Source organism: Ceratotherium simum, chromosome 4 (genome assembly GCF_057802395.1).
Source record: "Ceratotherium simum simum isolate JZ-2026a chromosome 4, ASM5780239v1, whole genome shotgun sequence".
Lineage (NCBI taxonomy): Eukaryota > Metazoa > Chordata > Mammalia > Perissodactyla > Rhinocerotidae > Ceratotherium > Ceratotherium simum.
The window spans coordinates 23,106,894-23,123,858 of NC_141903.1; the positions used below are offsets into that span (position 1 = coordinate 23,106,894).

At 45.3% G+C, this 16,965-nt stretch overlaps 1 protein-coding gene across 8 annotated transcripts in view; it reads right to left on the reverse strand.

Moving 5' to 3' along the window:
* Positions 1-16,965, reverse strand: part of LARP1 (La ribonucleoprotein 1, translational regulator) — an 81,707-nt gene that overhangs the window by 5,553 nt on the left and 59,189 nt on the right. For 3 of the 8 annotated variants that reach the window (XM_087429513.1, XM_087429510.1, XM_087429512.1), the window contains exons 4-17: positions 16,725-16,899; positions 15,678-15,806; positions 15,400-15,600; positions 15,138-15,318; positions 14,075-14,219; positions 10,752-10,926; positions 10,458-10,627; positions 8,097-8,489; positions 6,715-6,838; positions 6,386-6,591; positions 5,797-5,903; positions 4,876-5,027; positions 1,798-1,942; positions 34-143 (exon numbers count right to left, since the gene is read on the reverse strand). In XM_087429513.1, coding sequence (XP_087285639.1) covers positions 34-143; positions 1,798-1,942; positions 4,876-5,027; positions 5,797-5,903; positions 6,386-6,591; positions 6,715-6,838; positions 8,097-8,489; positions 10,458-10,627; positions 10,752-10,926; positions 14,075-14,219; positions 15,138-15,318; positions 15,400-15,600; positions 15,678-15,806; positions 16,725-16,848 — 2,362 coding nt within the window. In that variant the 5' untranslated portion in view covers positions 16,849-16,899. The remainder of the gene's footprint in view (positions 1-33; positions 144-1,797; positions 1,943-4,875; positions 5,028-5,796; positions 5,904-6,385; positions 6,592-6,714; positions 6,839-8,096; positions 8,490-10,457; positions 10,628-10,751; positions 10,927-14,074; positions 14,220-15,137; positions 15,319-15,399; positions 15,601-15,677; positions 15,807-16,724; positions 16,900-16,965) is intronic. The other 5 variants (XM_087429514.1, XM_004428610.3, XM_087429511.1 and 2 more) reach the window with 4 other exon arrangements.

The following is a 16,965-nucleotide window of genomic DNA, read 5'->3' on the forward strand; positions in this document are numbered from 1 at the left end:
CAGGGCTCGCAGAGCTCCAACTCTGGCTCTCACCAGCTTCATAGTCCTTGACGGTTTCCTCCTGAAAATCCTTGAATATGTCCAGCCGGAACTTCTTTTCCAGGCCATAACTGTAGTATCGAAAAAGGCACTCCAAACCATATCTGTAGGAGAACACAAATCAGTGAAATCAGGACAGTTTCTTTAACTGTAAAACAGGGAAATGCCCCCCGCATAAGAGATGAACTATAAAACAGTTTAAACACATGGATTATTGAGAAAATGGTAAATAATCTTTAAGAAGGCTAACATTTAATGCTAGCCTAACTGGGTCCAGCATTAAATGTTTATAGTTGGCCAGGGGTCAGCAAACCCTGGCCAAACCAACAGCCCCTTCCCACACCACCCATCTGTTTACCAAGTGTAATTGGCTGCTTTCTGCTAGAAGAGCAGAGTTGAGTAGTTGCGACAGAAACCTTATGTCCCACAAAGGCTAAAACACTTATTGTCTGTCCCTTTACAGAAAAAGTTTGCCAATCCCTGGCATGAGCTTTCTGCAGAGCCATTTGACCATGCCAATTAGTAGGTGTGTTCACAGTTATCTGACTCAGAAATTTCACTTCTAGGAACATATGTCAGGGAAATAACCAAAAAGGCAGATTTAGATTTTACAGATGTACAACACTGTTCAGAGCAGCATTATTAAACAAAATTTAAATGTCTTAAGAGAAGTGGTTAAGAAAAACGACAGTAAATCTGTACAACAGAATAATATATTAAAAATTATAATGTAAATATATACTGATGGATACTGAGAGATGCTTACAATATATTATTAGGTGGAACAGATGTGTTTCAAAATGTTATATGTAGAATGAGCCCAAATTTTGTAAACAAATATGTAAATTTTACATATACACATGCACAGAAAGTCTGGAGAGACACTTAAATATATTAACACTGGTTATCTTTGAGAGTTGGGATTTTCAAATGATCTTAACTATATTTTCTAAACTTTCAGCACAAAGCATGTAATGACTTTTATAAGAAGTTATTTATGTAAGAAGGCAAAAAAGTCTAATATTTTAACAACAGAGGAAAATGCTCATGCTTATAAATGATAAATAAGACACCATAATGCATTCATAGGATGATCTAAATACATCAAATAGGGCAGAATATTAACATTGTTGTCTCTGGACTGACGAGTGTTTTCCCCCAACTTCTTTGTTCAAATTGCTTACGGAAAGAACATTTTACTCGGGGAAAAAAAGTGTCTTGAAGTTTTTTTTTTTCAATAGCAAAATACTGAAAACAACTAAAGTATCTATTAATAGGAGACTGGTTAAATAAATTATGGTACATCCATATAGCATAAGACCATACAGGCTATAAAAAAGAACAAGAAAGTTATTTACATATGGATATGGAATGATCTCTAAAATAGAGCAGTAAGTAAAAACATAAGGTGCAAAATAATATCTAATAGAGGACATCTTTTGTATAAACAAATGGGGAGCGTGTGTAGGCGACTATATAGGAATGTCTTTGCTTACGCAGGCAAAGTATTTGTAGAAAGGAGCCACAAGATTCTAAAAGTACTGGTTGCCTGTGGGGAATGGAACTAGACGGCAGGGGGACAGTAATGAGGAGACTTCTCACTATATAACCTTTTGACCTCTTTGAATTTTGAACCATGTGAATATATTACTCATTCAAAAGTAATAATTTTTTATGAAGTACATACACAAGAGATTTCCAGTTACAGTTCTGGAAGCAGATCCACTAGGGACCCCTCACCAGCCCCAGCCTGCTCACCTGTAGCCTTCTTTGGCATCCTCCAGAGCCAGCTGCTTGAATTCCTCATACATCTTTTTGTTGAAGTGATCTCGGAGGAAGAAGGACCAGAAGCGGAAGAGAGTGTTCATCTCCTGAGACTGGCCAATGCCCAAGCGTTTCCGCTCTGATGGGGGAGGAAGGAGGAAAGACATGTGTCAGGGCCAGGCTGCCTGTGCTCTGGGGGACAAATGATCCTGGGCCTCAAGGACCTCGGTCCTTTCTCCAGCACCTCCCAAATCCCTTGCTCATCATTAGACCCTGTAGTCTTTTGGGAGATATTTATTGAGCACTAACTACTCTGTCACAGGCCTTGCCACTGGGCACTGGGCCTAAGCCTCACCAGAAGCAGGTGGCATCAGCTTCTGAACCAGTTCATACTGGTCTAGCTCTTCACCTCAAACGGCATTGCTCTCAAGTGTAGTTAGAACAAGGAAAAGCATGAACACATAATTTGTACATTCCAACAAATTATAGTCTTCATTACTCATTACCAATAATTATTTCAGGAGTCCTACAACATTAACAAGTACAAAAATGGTAACATTAAAACAATACACAGGGCTGGACTGGTGGCACAGTGGTTAAGTTCGTGTGTTCTGCTCCGGCAGCCCAGGGTTCGTGGGTTCGGATCCCGGGCGCAGACCTACACAGCGCTCATCAAGCCATGCTGTGGTGGCGTCCCACATACAAAATAGAGCAAGACTGGCACAGATGTTAGCTCAGAGATAATCTTCCTCAAGCAAAAAGAGGAAGATTGGCAACAGATGTTAGCTCAGGGCCAATCTTCCTTAACAAAAACAACAACAAAAACAACAAACAAAAAAACCAATACACAACACCAAAGCATAAGTAACAAAAAAAAAAAAAAAGAGATACATTTGATATTAAAAAATTAAAAATCTCAACAATCCAAAGAGGCTTATGCACCCCTATGTTCATCGCAGCATTATTCACTATAGCCAAGACATGGAAGCAACCCAAGTGTCCCTCGACTGATGATTGGATAAAGAAGATGTGGTATATATATACCATGGAATACTACACTCAGCCATAAAGAAAGACAAAATCGTCCCATTTGCAACAACATGGATGGACCTGGAGGGTATTATGTTAAGTGAAATAAGCCAGAAAGAGAAAGACAAATGGCATGATTTCACTCATATGTGGAAGATAAACCAACACACGCACAGACAGAACTGTCTGGTGGTTACCAGGGGCTAGGGGGTGGGGGGTGGGCACAAGGGGTGGAGGGATGCACTTATATCGTGACTGATAAACAATAATGTACAACAAAAATTTCACAATAAAAAAAAAATTAAAAATCTTTGTGCTTCAAAGACACTATCAGCAAAGTGAAAAGACAACCCACAGAATGGGAAAAAAATATTGGCAAACCATGTATCTGATAAGGGACTTGTATCTAGAATATATAAAGAACTCTTACAACTTAATAAGACAAATAATCCAGTTAAAAAACAAAATGCTTTCTCCAAAGAAGATATACAAATGGCCAACAAGCACAAGAAAAAATGCTCAACTATCAGCTACTAGGGAAATGCAAATCAAAACCATAAGGAGGTATTAGTTCACACCCACTAGGATGGCTATAATCAAAATGACAGACAATAACAAGTGTTGGGAGGATGTGGAGAAATCAGAACCCTCACACATTGCTGTTTGGAATATAAAATGGTGCCACCACTTCGGAAAATAGTCTCACAGGTCCTCAAAAGGTTAACCGTAGTTACCATATGATCCAGCAATTCCTCTCTTCCACTCAAGATAAATGAAAACCTAAGCCCACACAAAAACTTGTACAGCAACATTCACAGCAGCAGTATTCATGATAGACAAAAAGTGGAAACCCAAATGTCCATCAACTGATGAATGAATAAACAAAAGGTGGCATATCCTCATAATGGAATGTCATTCAGTAATAAAAATGAACAAACTACCAATACATGCTACAATATAGATGAACCTTGAACTACATATTGTATGACTCCATTTACAAGAAAAGTCCAGAATAGGCACATTCAGAGACAGAGAGTAGATTGGTGGTTGCACAGGCCTGGGAGGAGTTGGAGGGGGTGAAAAGGGGGTGACTGGGAAGGGGCACAGTGTTTCTTTCTGCGGTAATAAAAATGTTCTCAAATTGACTGTGGTGATGGACGCATAACTCTTGAATACACTAAAAGCCACTGTACTGTATACTTTAAATGGGTGAATTGTATGGGATGTGAATTGTACCTCAATAAAGCTGTTATTACACACACACACACACACCCCCCCCTATGGGGAAGGAAGTAAGGTAGATGAATCAAGCATTTAGCAACCATGTTTTGCTGAATGAAAGAGGGTGGGGCAAGTTTATAAGTGAGCATTAAGATTGGTTTTGAGCATCTTTACAGCCAACCTGACAGAAACCTACAGTTAAGGCATCTCATTTTGTGATAAAAGAAAACACGTGAGAGCATCTAGAGAGGTTCTTTCCTTACACTATTTTCTAGAGCAAGTGTCAGCAAACTTTTTTCTGTAAAGGGCCAGAGAGTAAATATAGGCCTTGTAGGGCACAAATGCTCTCTTGTTATAAATTCGTCTTTTTTTCCCTACAACTCCTTAAAAACGTAAAAACTGTTCTGAGCTCAAGAGCTATACAAAAATAGGCTACTGGCTAGATTTGGCCCACATCAGACCACCCCAGTTCTAGAGAATATATCATGCCTTATAAACACCTTTTGTGATGGACAGTGGACCACACTGGACAATGGCTGAGTTGGCGGTCTTAAGAGAAACAGGAAACCTCCTGATGTTTTTTATAACAAGAGAAGATCAAGGAACAGGAATTTTTTAAGTACCAGATTCTTTTAGCTTACTGTATTCTAAAACTACCTGGCTTGAGTCGAACTTGAATCCTTCTTGCAGTAATGTCATGACATTTCTTGCTCTGAGGTCAGAGAAAACAGAATCACCTGCCCCCCCAGCCCTTACACTCTGGATCTAAGTAGTGGCCCCGGAGAGTCAGCCCCTCTCCCTAGGTGCTTCGGTGCTTCTTACCGTTAAGGCAGCGCCTACGATACTTGTGGTAGACGTGTTGTGTGAACCCATTTTCCTTGAGCAGCTCATGGGAAGGATGCTGGAACTTGGGCAGCGACTGAGGGGTACACCCATAGCTGCCAACTGCAGGCGTCCCTTCTGAGGGGCTGGAGCTACAGAGGCCATGAAAGAGCGAGTGTTAACCAGGGTCCCTGGAGCAGCTGGGCATCAGGCTAGGCAGGGCCCCTCTGCTCCCTTCCATCAGCCAAGATCCAGCCTTTCATAGGGCAACAAACAAAGAGGCCCAGGTACTATGCCAGACCTTTAACTTATATATATGCATGAGTCTGACTTATGCCCAAACCTGAGCTTTTAACCATTTATTTACTCTGAGTTAACACTGAACTTTCCTTAATGAGCTATTATGGGTTAATCCATCTATATTTCTTAAAACGATGCGTATTTTCAGACTGTACCATCTTTGCAGGGAGTAGAGTGCATAGGTCAGTGGCTCCCAAACCCTGCTTTTAAAACAGGGAACACTGGGGCAATTTTCCTAAAAATAAACATAAGGGATTCTGGGCCCTACCCTCAGAAGCCGAGTCAGTAGATCTAGGGTGGGGGCGAGGAGTCTGTATTTTTATTCAACGACCTGGCTATCCTGAGGTAGGCAGCAGATATCCACGTTTAAAATCAATTCACAGATATACTGTCTGAGAAAATCTGGTCCCATGTGGCTGTGACACCAATTCTTTAGAAAGAAGCCTTCCTCTTCTCAGACCCTGAATTAAGCTCTCTAGACTACTCCTCGTTTTTTGGATTTAGATGAGGGTTCTTTTAATTTACAGATCAGAGGTTCTTTCTTCTTGGTCCCATGGATGTCAGGGCTCTCCCACCCACCGTGCTGTCAGCCTGATCTCTCCTCCCCACTGCCCCCAGCACCTGATGGAAGCAGTCCGGGGCCTGTGCTCGCGGGAATCCATCACCCAGCCCACATGACTCTCCAAGGGCGGGTTCGAGCTGTGTCTTGTCTTCCTTTTCCGAGGCATCTGCAAAGGTCAGTCCAGGATTTTTATTAATCATACTCATACAACTCTGAGTAGAGCATCCAGCATTTGTAGGACTAAGATTCCCTCATATATGTGAGTTATCTCATAATTTACAAAGTATTTTCATCTCTCTTCTCTCACAGGACATCCACGGCTGTGAGCCAGGAGCTGGTGTAGGTCTATTCCACAGGTAAGGAACTCGAGGCTTGGGAGTGGAGTGGCTTGAGTGGCTTGCCCAGGGACCCACACCTGGTCAGTACTCCTTAGGCCTTATCATGGCTACATGGGGCCACCACTGCCACACCCAGTCCATTTTGCAGATGGGGTCACTCAATTCCAGGTGGGCCCACCAACCTAAGAACACAGAGCAGGTGGGGGACTTGGCACTTTCCTGACTCAGACAAGGCAAGGGAGAGAAGCAAAGCACTGGAAAGGAGTGAAGTGGGCTCAAGACTCTTAGCAGCCGAGCAGGAGCACCTCACCTTGGCATCTAGTGTCCGTCCTTCCTTCACCACTGGGTAAAACCGTGATGTCTGGCTTGAGTCTTTGAGCTGTGGTGTCCGGGGAGTGCGGGGAGTCCTGGCGTTGCGGTAGTTTGGCGACTCTGGGACAGTGGTTGGTAGAGAGCGGGCGATGGTAGAGGGCTCAGGAGCACCAAACAACTTGTTGGCCAGGGCATCAGTGGGAACTGCAGAGGCAGAGCGGCATCAGTAAGCAGGGGTAGGCCCATGGCCATCTGTCACTGGAAGGTCCCCATCAGACAGCTCCAGACCCTCCCACCCAAGCCAGGGTTCCAGGTGTCACCTCTCACCTTGCTGGAAGCGAGGCGGCCCAGGAGGGACCTCCTGGTTGGGATCCACAGGGGGCTCAGGGGTTAGTGTGTCAAACTGCTCCCGGCTGATCATGTTGACTTTCTTGAAGTTCTCGACTTCTTGCTGCAGAGGATACAAGATGGGTGGGGAAAAGATGTTAGTAAGAAGACTGCCCTAGCCTGTTTAGGAATCAAGACGTGCAGGAAGTTGGAGACGGCAGCTCCCATATCCAGGTATGTGGAATTCTGGTCCCCAGGCTCTCAGGTGCCCCATCACCACCCCTCAACCCTGGTTACCTGGGCATGAGTGTGCTAATCCAGAAGGCGTTTGTACTTGCCCAGCCCCCTCTGTAGCAAGACTGAGACCAGGATACCAGCTCCCCAGGAACTTGCAGCAGACTTCCCTCAACTCTCTTCCTGCCACTGTCTTCTCACAGAATGGCTGGCCAACTTTCTCCTCACCTCCACCAAACACACTGCTACTTTCCACACACGCCCACTCACCACCACATACAGCCTCTCTCTGAAAACCTACAACAGAGGTTCTGACTGTTTCCAGACAGCAATGATTTTTTTAAAAGACCTATCTTTTCTCCATCTTCCACATTCAAAGCAAGCTCCTTATAAGGCTTTTAAATGTTTTTTAGTTAATGCTGTTGAGTCAATTCCAACTCCTAGTGACCCTGTGTACAGCAGAGCACCTGTCCAATCTTTTTTGTGCCATCCTCTTTATCTTCCGGCACTGTATCAGACAATGCTTCGCTGCTATTCATAGGGTTTTCATGGCCAATTTTTTCGAAAGTCGGAGGCCAGCTCCTTCTTCCTAGTGTGTCTAGTCTAGAAGCTCCGCTGAAACCTGTCCACCGTGGGTGACCCTGCTGGCTTTTGTAATATCAATGGCATAGCTTTCAGCATCACAGCAACACTCAGATGCCACAGTATAACAACCGACAGACAGGTGGTGTGGTTCCTTCACTGGGAAATGAATCCAGTCAGCGGCAGTGAGAGCGCCGAATCTTAAACACTAGACCACCAGTCTAGCTGGCTTTAAACTTTTATATCTGCCTAAATATTTCAGAAAAGAAATAACAATCTAATCTTTATTCTAGTCCCCATAAAAGTGTCTAGCCGATTGTTATGACATTAAACATGGATGCTCAGACGGCACAATAATCATCCCTTACACTGGCACAGTTTTCAAAGTGTTTACACATCTCTTCTCACTCTTAACGGCCCCAGCAAAGGTGTCAATTATCATCCCCCTTTCATACATGAGGATACTGAGGCTCTGCACCCAAGGTCAAACAACAAATCAGCCTTCCTCTTCCCCGTATGTTACAGGCACCCCAGGCTCCACTCCCATTGCTATATCCGAGCCTCACCTTTATCTGGGAATACTCAGGTTCGAACTTCTCAGTCCACAGATCCTGCTCATAGTAGAAAAGCCCATCATTAATAACCTTGGCCAGCTCGGCGCTCATCTTGGCACGCGAGGTGTGGTTGCCTGTACGGTCCCCCCCTGGGTGCCGGCGCATGTAAGGTGGCGTCTGGGTGACAATGAGGATCTTGTTGACATCCCGGTCATCAATCTCATAGTCGGAGTCCTCATCAGACCAGGCGGTGAAGGTGTTCTTCCGCCCATCCATCTGCTCCATCTCTTCGTCAAACAGGAAATCCAGTTCCTCTTGCTCATCCTGATCCTTGGACATCAGCTGCTGAGAGGGCAGCTGCTGAGGCAGAGAGGTCGGGTGGAGGAACCTGGGCTCCTCTGACTTCTAAAACACGGACACACGGAGGGGAGAAAGAATCACCCAGGGTTCCTTGGATTAGGTTCTATAGCTATCCCCCAAGAGAGAGGCCCCAATAATGCCAGCAAGTCACAGTTGTCAGCCTTGGAGTCAGCTTCATGGGGAAAGGATGTCCTATAGGACTCCAGGTTTCTCCATTCATAGCTCACATCACAGTCATTCATGAACAATGAAATGACACATTCCCTGTAGGTAGAAAGTGCACGCTCCTTTACCTTTATATCCTACACAGCACCTAGCCTGGGAGTGGGCACAAAGCAGAAGTTCAACAGGTTGATTCATCCATTTATCCATCTACCCACCATCTCCCAATAAATCAGAAGTTTCATGAGGCAAGGACCACAGCTACCTTGCCTTCCATCACATCCTTAGTACCTATGTTGGGACCTAGCAACAGCAGATGTTCAACATTTGATGAATGAGCAAGTACCCACTGGTACCAGGCCCTGTATGAAGAACCTAAAAGCAGAATAATTAACAAGACAAGGTCCTTGAACTTAAGGAGCTCAGAGTTTAGTATGAGAAAAAGTCAACCAGCCAGTGACCTGCAATATAGTATGGTGAAGACTGTAAACAGGATTTGTGGGAATACAAAGGGAGGGACACTTAACCAACTGGGGGTGGGAGTGTAGATGGTCAGAGAAGGTTTCCTGGAAGAAGTAACTACTAAAGGATGAGCATAAGTAAGCCAGATGAAGGCAGGTACAAAGAGTGTACTAGGTAGAAAGAATAGTATGTCCCGAAGGCAAGAGAAAACAGGGTGCTTTCAGCAAAAAAATATTTCAGAGAGCGCTGATAGGCTGAATTTATCTGAGATTTTGGGGGGAGAAAATCTGTCTACTTCACAGTGTATATCCAAAATTCAGTTCCCTGCTATGCAAAGATCTTCCCTTATAAACTCCAAACCTATTCTCTTTTAAGGTTCAAGATAGGCCAGGTGGGAGTGGAGGCTCTAATTCTGGAATGGCGGCTAAGCCTGGCTCCCGCCTTTCCAATGCCTTCACAGTCTGTAGGCCTGGACCTTGTAAGGTCCCTACCCATTTATTACCTTTCTCTTCATGGCTCGATCTCTGACACTTTCCAAAGGACCTCAGCCAGAACAGAGGGGGAAGTCGAGGTTGAACAGGCAGGGAAGAGGAAGATGAGGGAGGCAGTGGTACAACGGAAAAGGGAGAAAAGAATTCCACAGACTCAAAGTCCAGGGTCATCTCCCAGGCCTCCTCACAAGCTCCAAACCAAATTAGTCTCCAAAAAGGGGAGGGTGAGGGAGGAGGAGGATGGAGCAAAAATCTGCTCCTGGAAGAGGGGTGGCAATTTTAGTTTAAAACTGAAACACTTCCCTAAAAATGGACTCAATTTGTACTATTCGTATATTGCTTCACTCTTTCTAGGGCACTCTAACCCCTCCATCCTTTCGTCTTAAGATAGAGAAACTGAACCCTTAAGATATTAAATAAGCCTCCCAAGGTCACCAGTCATCAGTGATAGGAGACCTGTGTTCTAGTCTAGACTCTAACTCTACATCCGGGCCATGCATCTGCTCCCTCTCCCTTCCCTCTTCAGAGGCCTGAGGGGCATACATAGGGGACAATGAGGACACGTTCAGGGGAAAGGCACTTAAAATGCAGTCTTAGGGATTCAGATGGGGCAGAAAGAAGAGCCAAGCATCAAGAAATATGGGACATTACTGCCAGAGGCTGCAGGATCTCCTCCTGTGAAAAATGCTACTCAGCAACTCATGCAGCCAGGGCTGTCCTGAGGGGTGGTCCCCCGGAAACGGAAACAGGCCCATCAGCTTTCCTGCAGTCACTCTGAGCCACCCAGCTTGCCCGCTGGCCCCTCAGAGCCCAGAGCTCTACGCCTGTGCAACTTCCCCTTCAACTATTCCAGCCCAGACCCTCAGAACCCAGGGCGATGGATAGGCCTCTCACCCACCTTGGGTCGTGATGGGGAGGGCCGAGGCCTCTTCTTCACTTCAATCCAGTTCTCGGAGTCCAGGTCAGGCAAGCTGGCAGACAGGCCCTTGGGCAGTGTCTTTAGGTTGCTGACCTCCTCTGTTTTGGTTGGCACTGGGGTGACTGCACGGGGAGAGCCAGGCGCCGACTCTGAAGGATGGAAAGGTGAGGTCCTCATCCCTCCAGTGCCCCTCCTGATGCCAGCCCTGAGGAAGACTGCTGGCTAGACGTCAAGAGCAACGGGGAGGCATCCCCATTCCAGCAGGGTACTTACCCGTCTCCTTCTGGTAGTGCTGCCGGGGCACAAACTCAGGGCAGTTGAGAAGCTGGGAGAAGTCAGTCTGGGAATAATCCACTATTGGGGGCCCAGGAAGAGGCCACTTTTCTGGCTCCTCCCTCCTGCGGACTTTCTCATCAACCATCTCCACCACCTTGCTGTCCTTTAGGGCCTGCAGGGGAGCAGGGGAGAGGATGCAGAGGACAGACTTAAACAGAATGAGATCTTGGAAGCCGGCAGATGACTGGGCCCCACAAGCTCAGGTGTGAGTCCAGCGCTGGCAGAAATATAAGAAAACTGGCACCATCTTCCACAACTGGCAGACAAGTTGAGATGTTCAAACTTGTAGGATGGGACCAACACGAAAAGCTGCCCTTTGACCCTGCCATTCTACTTCCAGCAACCTGCCCCAGAGAAATACTTGCACAACAGGTGACAATATGTATAAGATCTGGATAAAAGGCTATTCATAGCCACACTGTCTGTAATAGGAAAAAAACTAGAAACTACCTAAGTTGCTACCACACAGGCAATTTAAATAAATCGTGGCACATCCATTCAATGGAACACTACTCAGACATTAAAAAACAGCTGCACGTGTGCTGGGGGGAAAGAGTCACAAACAGTAGCTCTAGGTCAGCATGCAGAAGATCCCACTGGTGTCTGATTTTTAAGTAAAACATACATTTTTGTGTATGTTTTATGTAAGTGTATGTGAAATCTATGTGAAAACATACATTTTTCACAGGTAAATCTGCTGAATCACAGGTAAACTGCTATGTGTGTTTATCTCTGGGGAAAAGGGTGAAGAGTAGAGAGGGGAGTTTTCTTTTAAAAATCTTTCAAATGGAAGAGGAAAACATTTCGACATGTGACAACATACTCTGGGTGCAGTGGGGGAGAGAGGCACTCTTATACACTGCTGGTGAGAATGCAAAAGGCACAGCCCTGAGAATGGTCATTAGGCAATAGCCAACAAAATGACATACACATTTGCCCTTCAGAGCAGTCATCCCACTCTAGAAATCTCCACCAAAGATACACTGGCAAAAATATGAAAAGATATGTATGCAACTGTCAATAGGAATGAGGAGTACCTTTCCATCATATACTACTATGCAGTCAGCTTCCAGATATATTAAGTGAAAACAAAAACCAGGTGAAGAAATACATATGCTATATGTCACCATTTATCTAAGAAAGGGGAAGGATACACATACATATAGAGGCATTTGCTTATTTTTTTTAATGGAAGGATTCAAAAAAACATTACCTATAGGGGAAGAAAGGAACAAAGGTGGAAGTGAGAGAATTTTAGTTGGACTTCTCTGAATATAGCATGTTGACTTTGGAACTATGTAAATGTTTTACCTAAATGTAAAACGAATTAGAAATTGGGGGGAAAGAACAAACCCTAAAACTTGAGAGCAAAATGAAACTAATATACATCAAGTTAAAGATATAACCACACAAAGATTATTTCAAATAACTTAAAAACAAGTCATTTGACTGTATAAATAGAAAAAAAACCTGTTCTTGGTAGTAGTAGAGGTATTATTATAAGAATAATGTGTATAAACCACGGAGTAAAACAAACGAATAACTATGTTGATGTCATTAGGAATTAGGATTTTGGCAAGGGAGTAAGGAGTAGTTACAAATAAAAGATCATTGGGGTTAAATAAGACCCTGTAGTCCTGAATTTCAATAGAAAATATCAATATAATCTCAGGATGTATTAAAAAAAAAAAACTTCTAGAAACAAAGACCAATCAAGTAGTAATATACACCCCTATAACTCAGACTGTGGTTATCTAAATACCATAAATACCATTTCCCCAAAATAGAAGACCTAGAGTTCCTTGAAAAAAATGGTCAGTTCCAGATCTGGGGCACAAAATACACAACATGAATCAGGGTCCCATTGGCCAAAGATGGGGCAACTTGATTCAGCATATTTTTTTTTTTTTTAATAATTTTATTTATTTATTTTTTCCCCCAAAGCCCCAGCAGATAGTTGTATGTCATAGCTGCACATCCTTCTAGTTGCTGTATGTGGGACGCGGCCTCAGCATGGCAGGAGAAGCGGTGCGTCGGTGCGCACCCGGGATCCGAACCCGGGTCACCAGCAGCAGAGCGTGCGCACTTAACCGCTAAGCCACGGGGCCGGCCCTGATTCAGCATATTAATTGCAATGGATTGAAATAAATGACATATGTTTGAATCCGTAAGTTTGTGATGATACTAAAACAAAAAACAAACCTAAACCTCACTGGTCGCTTTTGAAAGTGAACAGGGATCAACCCATAATTCTGAAAACTGGTTAACAAAGGAAAAGATTAAGTATTTGTCTGCCCTTCCCGTACAAATTATACCTCTTGGTAAATAAACGGTTGAGAAGGCAAAGTTCCTCCTTAAAGAGGTATTCTAGCCAACAAACGAAGACAGACTGACAGAATTAAAATATCACCAATTTGCAATCCCTAATGAAACAACAGGCAATAATCGTCAATCGCGGCTTTATCATAAGAGAGAGAATCAAATGAAATGCTATGTGCCACCTGAGAGAATATATCATTACCTATAAAGTATTCTTGATTGGGGGTGGGGGTGGGGATACCCAAACCTGAATCTGATCAGGCCTCTAGACCACCAATTTACAAAAAATGTGGAGTACAGAACAATATGTTAAACACCACCACTGTGACCTGTGAGCAATTCTACAAGATACACAACCCAGTTTCTTCAAATAATCAACTGCAAGGAAAAAGAGGGGGAGAGGGAGACTTAATAAGACAAAAATATGGGCCTTACTTGGATCCTGATTCTCATAAACTACTACAAGAAATTTTTTTTTTGCCAAGTTGGGTGAATTTGCAACTAACCGAGCGTTTGGTGATAGTAAGGAATTGTTTAATATTTTTACATGTGATAATGATATTGTGATCATGTTTTTTAACAGGTCTTATCTTTTAGAGATAGGTACTGAAGCAAGGATGAAACGTCAGGTTACCCGAGATGTTCTTCAAGGTAATTTGGGAGAGAAAACAGATAACGGGACAGATGGAATAGGACTGGCCGTGAGTTGATAACTGCTGAGGCTGGTGATGGGTTCACTATACCATTTTGTCTACTTTTGTAAATGTCTGATATTTTCCACAATAAAAGGGAGGGAGGAGAGAGGCCGGCCAAGCCTTGGAATTTTAGCAGAAGTAATCAGAGGGGGATTCTTCCAGGGTTTTCTGCCTTAGCGCAAACTTTAGCTCCATAATAAGGACCTTTCTTTCCCCTGCACCCCAGCCCCAGGGAGGGAGACATACCGCAAAGATGAGTGAAATGTCAGTGGTAAGGGCCTGCACTCGGTGGAAGGAAGCAATAAGAGTAATGGGAAGGAAACCGTCAGCATCCATTTTCCGTCGCAGGAAGAAGTCTCGCTCTAAATTGTCCACGCTGAAGTAGTATTCACTAGGTGGAGGGGAGAAGAGGTAAGACTGCTGCATCATTTACGAATATGCCTTCCCTGCCCTGCTGTACACCCCAGCAACCTCACATAGCCTCTGACCTACCCGCCATCCCCACTGTACGTACAAACAGTCTTAAGGGCTGAAAAGAAATGATGTTACCCTTTCATGGCTCCCTAACCTTGGGTCAAACTATTCCCTCTGCTCTTCAGTCTCTCTGTATGCCTGACAAATTCTTCATCCTCCTTTAAAACCCAGTTCCAGTGCTGTCGGTCGCTTTTTCTTCTGCTCCTAAAACACTTACCACATGCTACTGCAATTATCTATTTCCTTATACGGCTCCCCCACTGGACTGAGAGACAATATATTGGAGTGGTTAGGAGCCAGGGTTTTGCAATCAGACAGAAAAGGATTCAAATCTATGCCTTGTCATTTACTGGCTGTGAGACTCTGGGCAAGTTACTGGGCCTATAGATTTGCTCATCTATAAAATGACAGTAAGACCCAGCTCACAATTAAACAGTTAACTGTAAGATTAAATAAGAGAATGCCTGAAAAACACTTAGCACTGAGCTCCGCCCACACTGAGGACTCAACACACATTTGCCAGCATTCTGACAACGCTGCCATTACAAACAGAAGCACAGAAGGGGTGGAATCTAGACATTTTCTCTCCTTTGTGGTAGTGGTCATTTCTAATTTTCTTAAGGCAAATATGGTATTACTTCTGCAATAAGCATTAATTTTATGAAAAATTGGCCTAACAGATGAAAGAAAGTTATCTTTCTCAGCTCCAGCCAGGGGTAGCAACTGCTGCTAGCACCAGAGGGGTCTGTCCAGCTCTACGCTGCCCTGCTGTTATCCTCTGGCAGCTGCCAACCCCCTACCCATCTCTCCAGGAAGAAGGCTCCTGTCCACTCACATCTGGCGCTTGATGTAGTCTTTGAGCAGCTCCTGGTCCACACTGTAAAGCTCAGTGCTGCTGACATTGTCAAAGTAGTAGGTGATGTTGTTCATGTATTTGGGGGTGCGAGGTCCCTCTGCACCATCAAACTTTCGGTAGCCAAACTGGTAGTCAAAATGGGCTACGGGGGAAAGGGGTGCTATGAGGGAAAGGAGACCCCTGCCTGCCGCCCCCGCCGCACTCCCTCGGACATCCCGGAGCCCAAAGGGGCCTCACGTACTTCGAGTGCCACCCCGGCCGCGTCCCCGGCCGCGACCACGCCCCCGTCCACGGCCACGGAAGGAAGCCCGCGCCCCACCAGCCCCATCACTCTTCACACTCGATGTCTCATCCTGGTCGTGCCAGGCAGGCTCCGGTTTGGTCTCTGGTTGCCAGGCTGGGGTGGGGGGTGCCACGGGCACGTAGGTGGCAGGCTCAGACCCTACGGGGAGAGGGGGCAGTGGGTCAGGCCTGAGGGTGACCCCCATGCCCAAGCTCCCCATAGTAGGCAGTGCATACCTTTGATCTCCCCGCGGTTGGCAGGTGTGTGTCGTGGCTCTGGCGGGCGAGCAGGGCGTGAGACCAGTTTCTCTCTGGGCACTTCAGGCTTCATGTCTATTTGCAACGGAACCCACTTGTGTTTGTTCCCTGGAGGACAGTACGGACACATGAGAAAGGCTTGAAGAAGACGTCCCTCCCAGCCATCCCCACTCCCTGTCCGGGATGTCAGGCCTAAATCACCATCTGGTGACCCCAGGCAAATTCCTTTCCTACACTGGACCTCATTTTCATTTCTAAAATAAGGAGGTCATGGACCTCGGTGTGATGGACACTCCTGGTTGACTCCCAATACTGACTTCTGCATGGTCAGAGAACCCTCTTCTGGAGCCAGACACATGGCTGCCGGAATCAAGACTGTACTTCCAGGCTCCCTTTAGACTGTGCCCAAGTTCTGCCTACGAGAGCTGAGTGAAAGTAGTCAATTCCAGGTTAAGTCCCTAAAAGGAAGGGAGCTACTCTCCCCTTTTTCCCTTCCTGCTAGGTGGAATGAGAAGGAAAGAGTGGGCCATCTTTGATGAGAAGAGCCAACACACCACAGCAAGACGAAAGGAATGAAAGGGCTACCATTCTAGTCCTGGCCTCCTGACACCAAGCTGTCAGGTGAGGGAAATAACCTCCTATCTTGCTTAAACCACAGTTCTTTTGGATCTCTATTAGAGAAGCCGAACCTGTACCCTAACCATTTCAGTCAGAGCAATGGGAACTCGTCTTTAAATGAAGTCTTACATGAGACAGCAATACATCAAGACACACAAAGAACACTCCAAGGTGGGGGCCTCATCTGTCTTGTGCACTGCTAGAGCCCTACTGCTGAGAACAGGGCTTACCAAATGCTTGCTCAATAAGAGAAGGAACTGATGGATTATCACTGAAGTGAAGACCGCTGGCCCAGCAGCCTACACCAATCAGGATCCCAACACTTCTTGGGGCTCCTGACATTCCTCCAGCAGCCCTGAGTTCTGATATTTCCCAGTCCTGCCCTGCTGCCTTCTCCGAGACACTCACCTTTCTTCTTCTGCCCCCCTCGCTGGCAATCCTCGTCCCCATTCTTCTCCTCCCCCGATTCATCCGATTTGGTTCTTGGGCTCTCCTTACTATCGCTCCCTTCTCCTTTCTCCTGTTCCTTCATGTCCTTTTTGGGTGGCAGCTTACGGGCAGGCTGAGACTTGTGGGACTGTGGCTGCAGTGGAAAGTAAAGTAACAGGGAGGTGAGGTGAGTCTGAGAGCCTCTTGGGATGGGACAGCA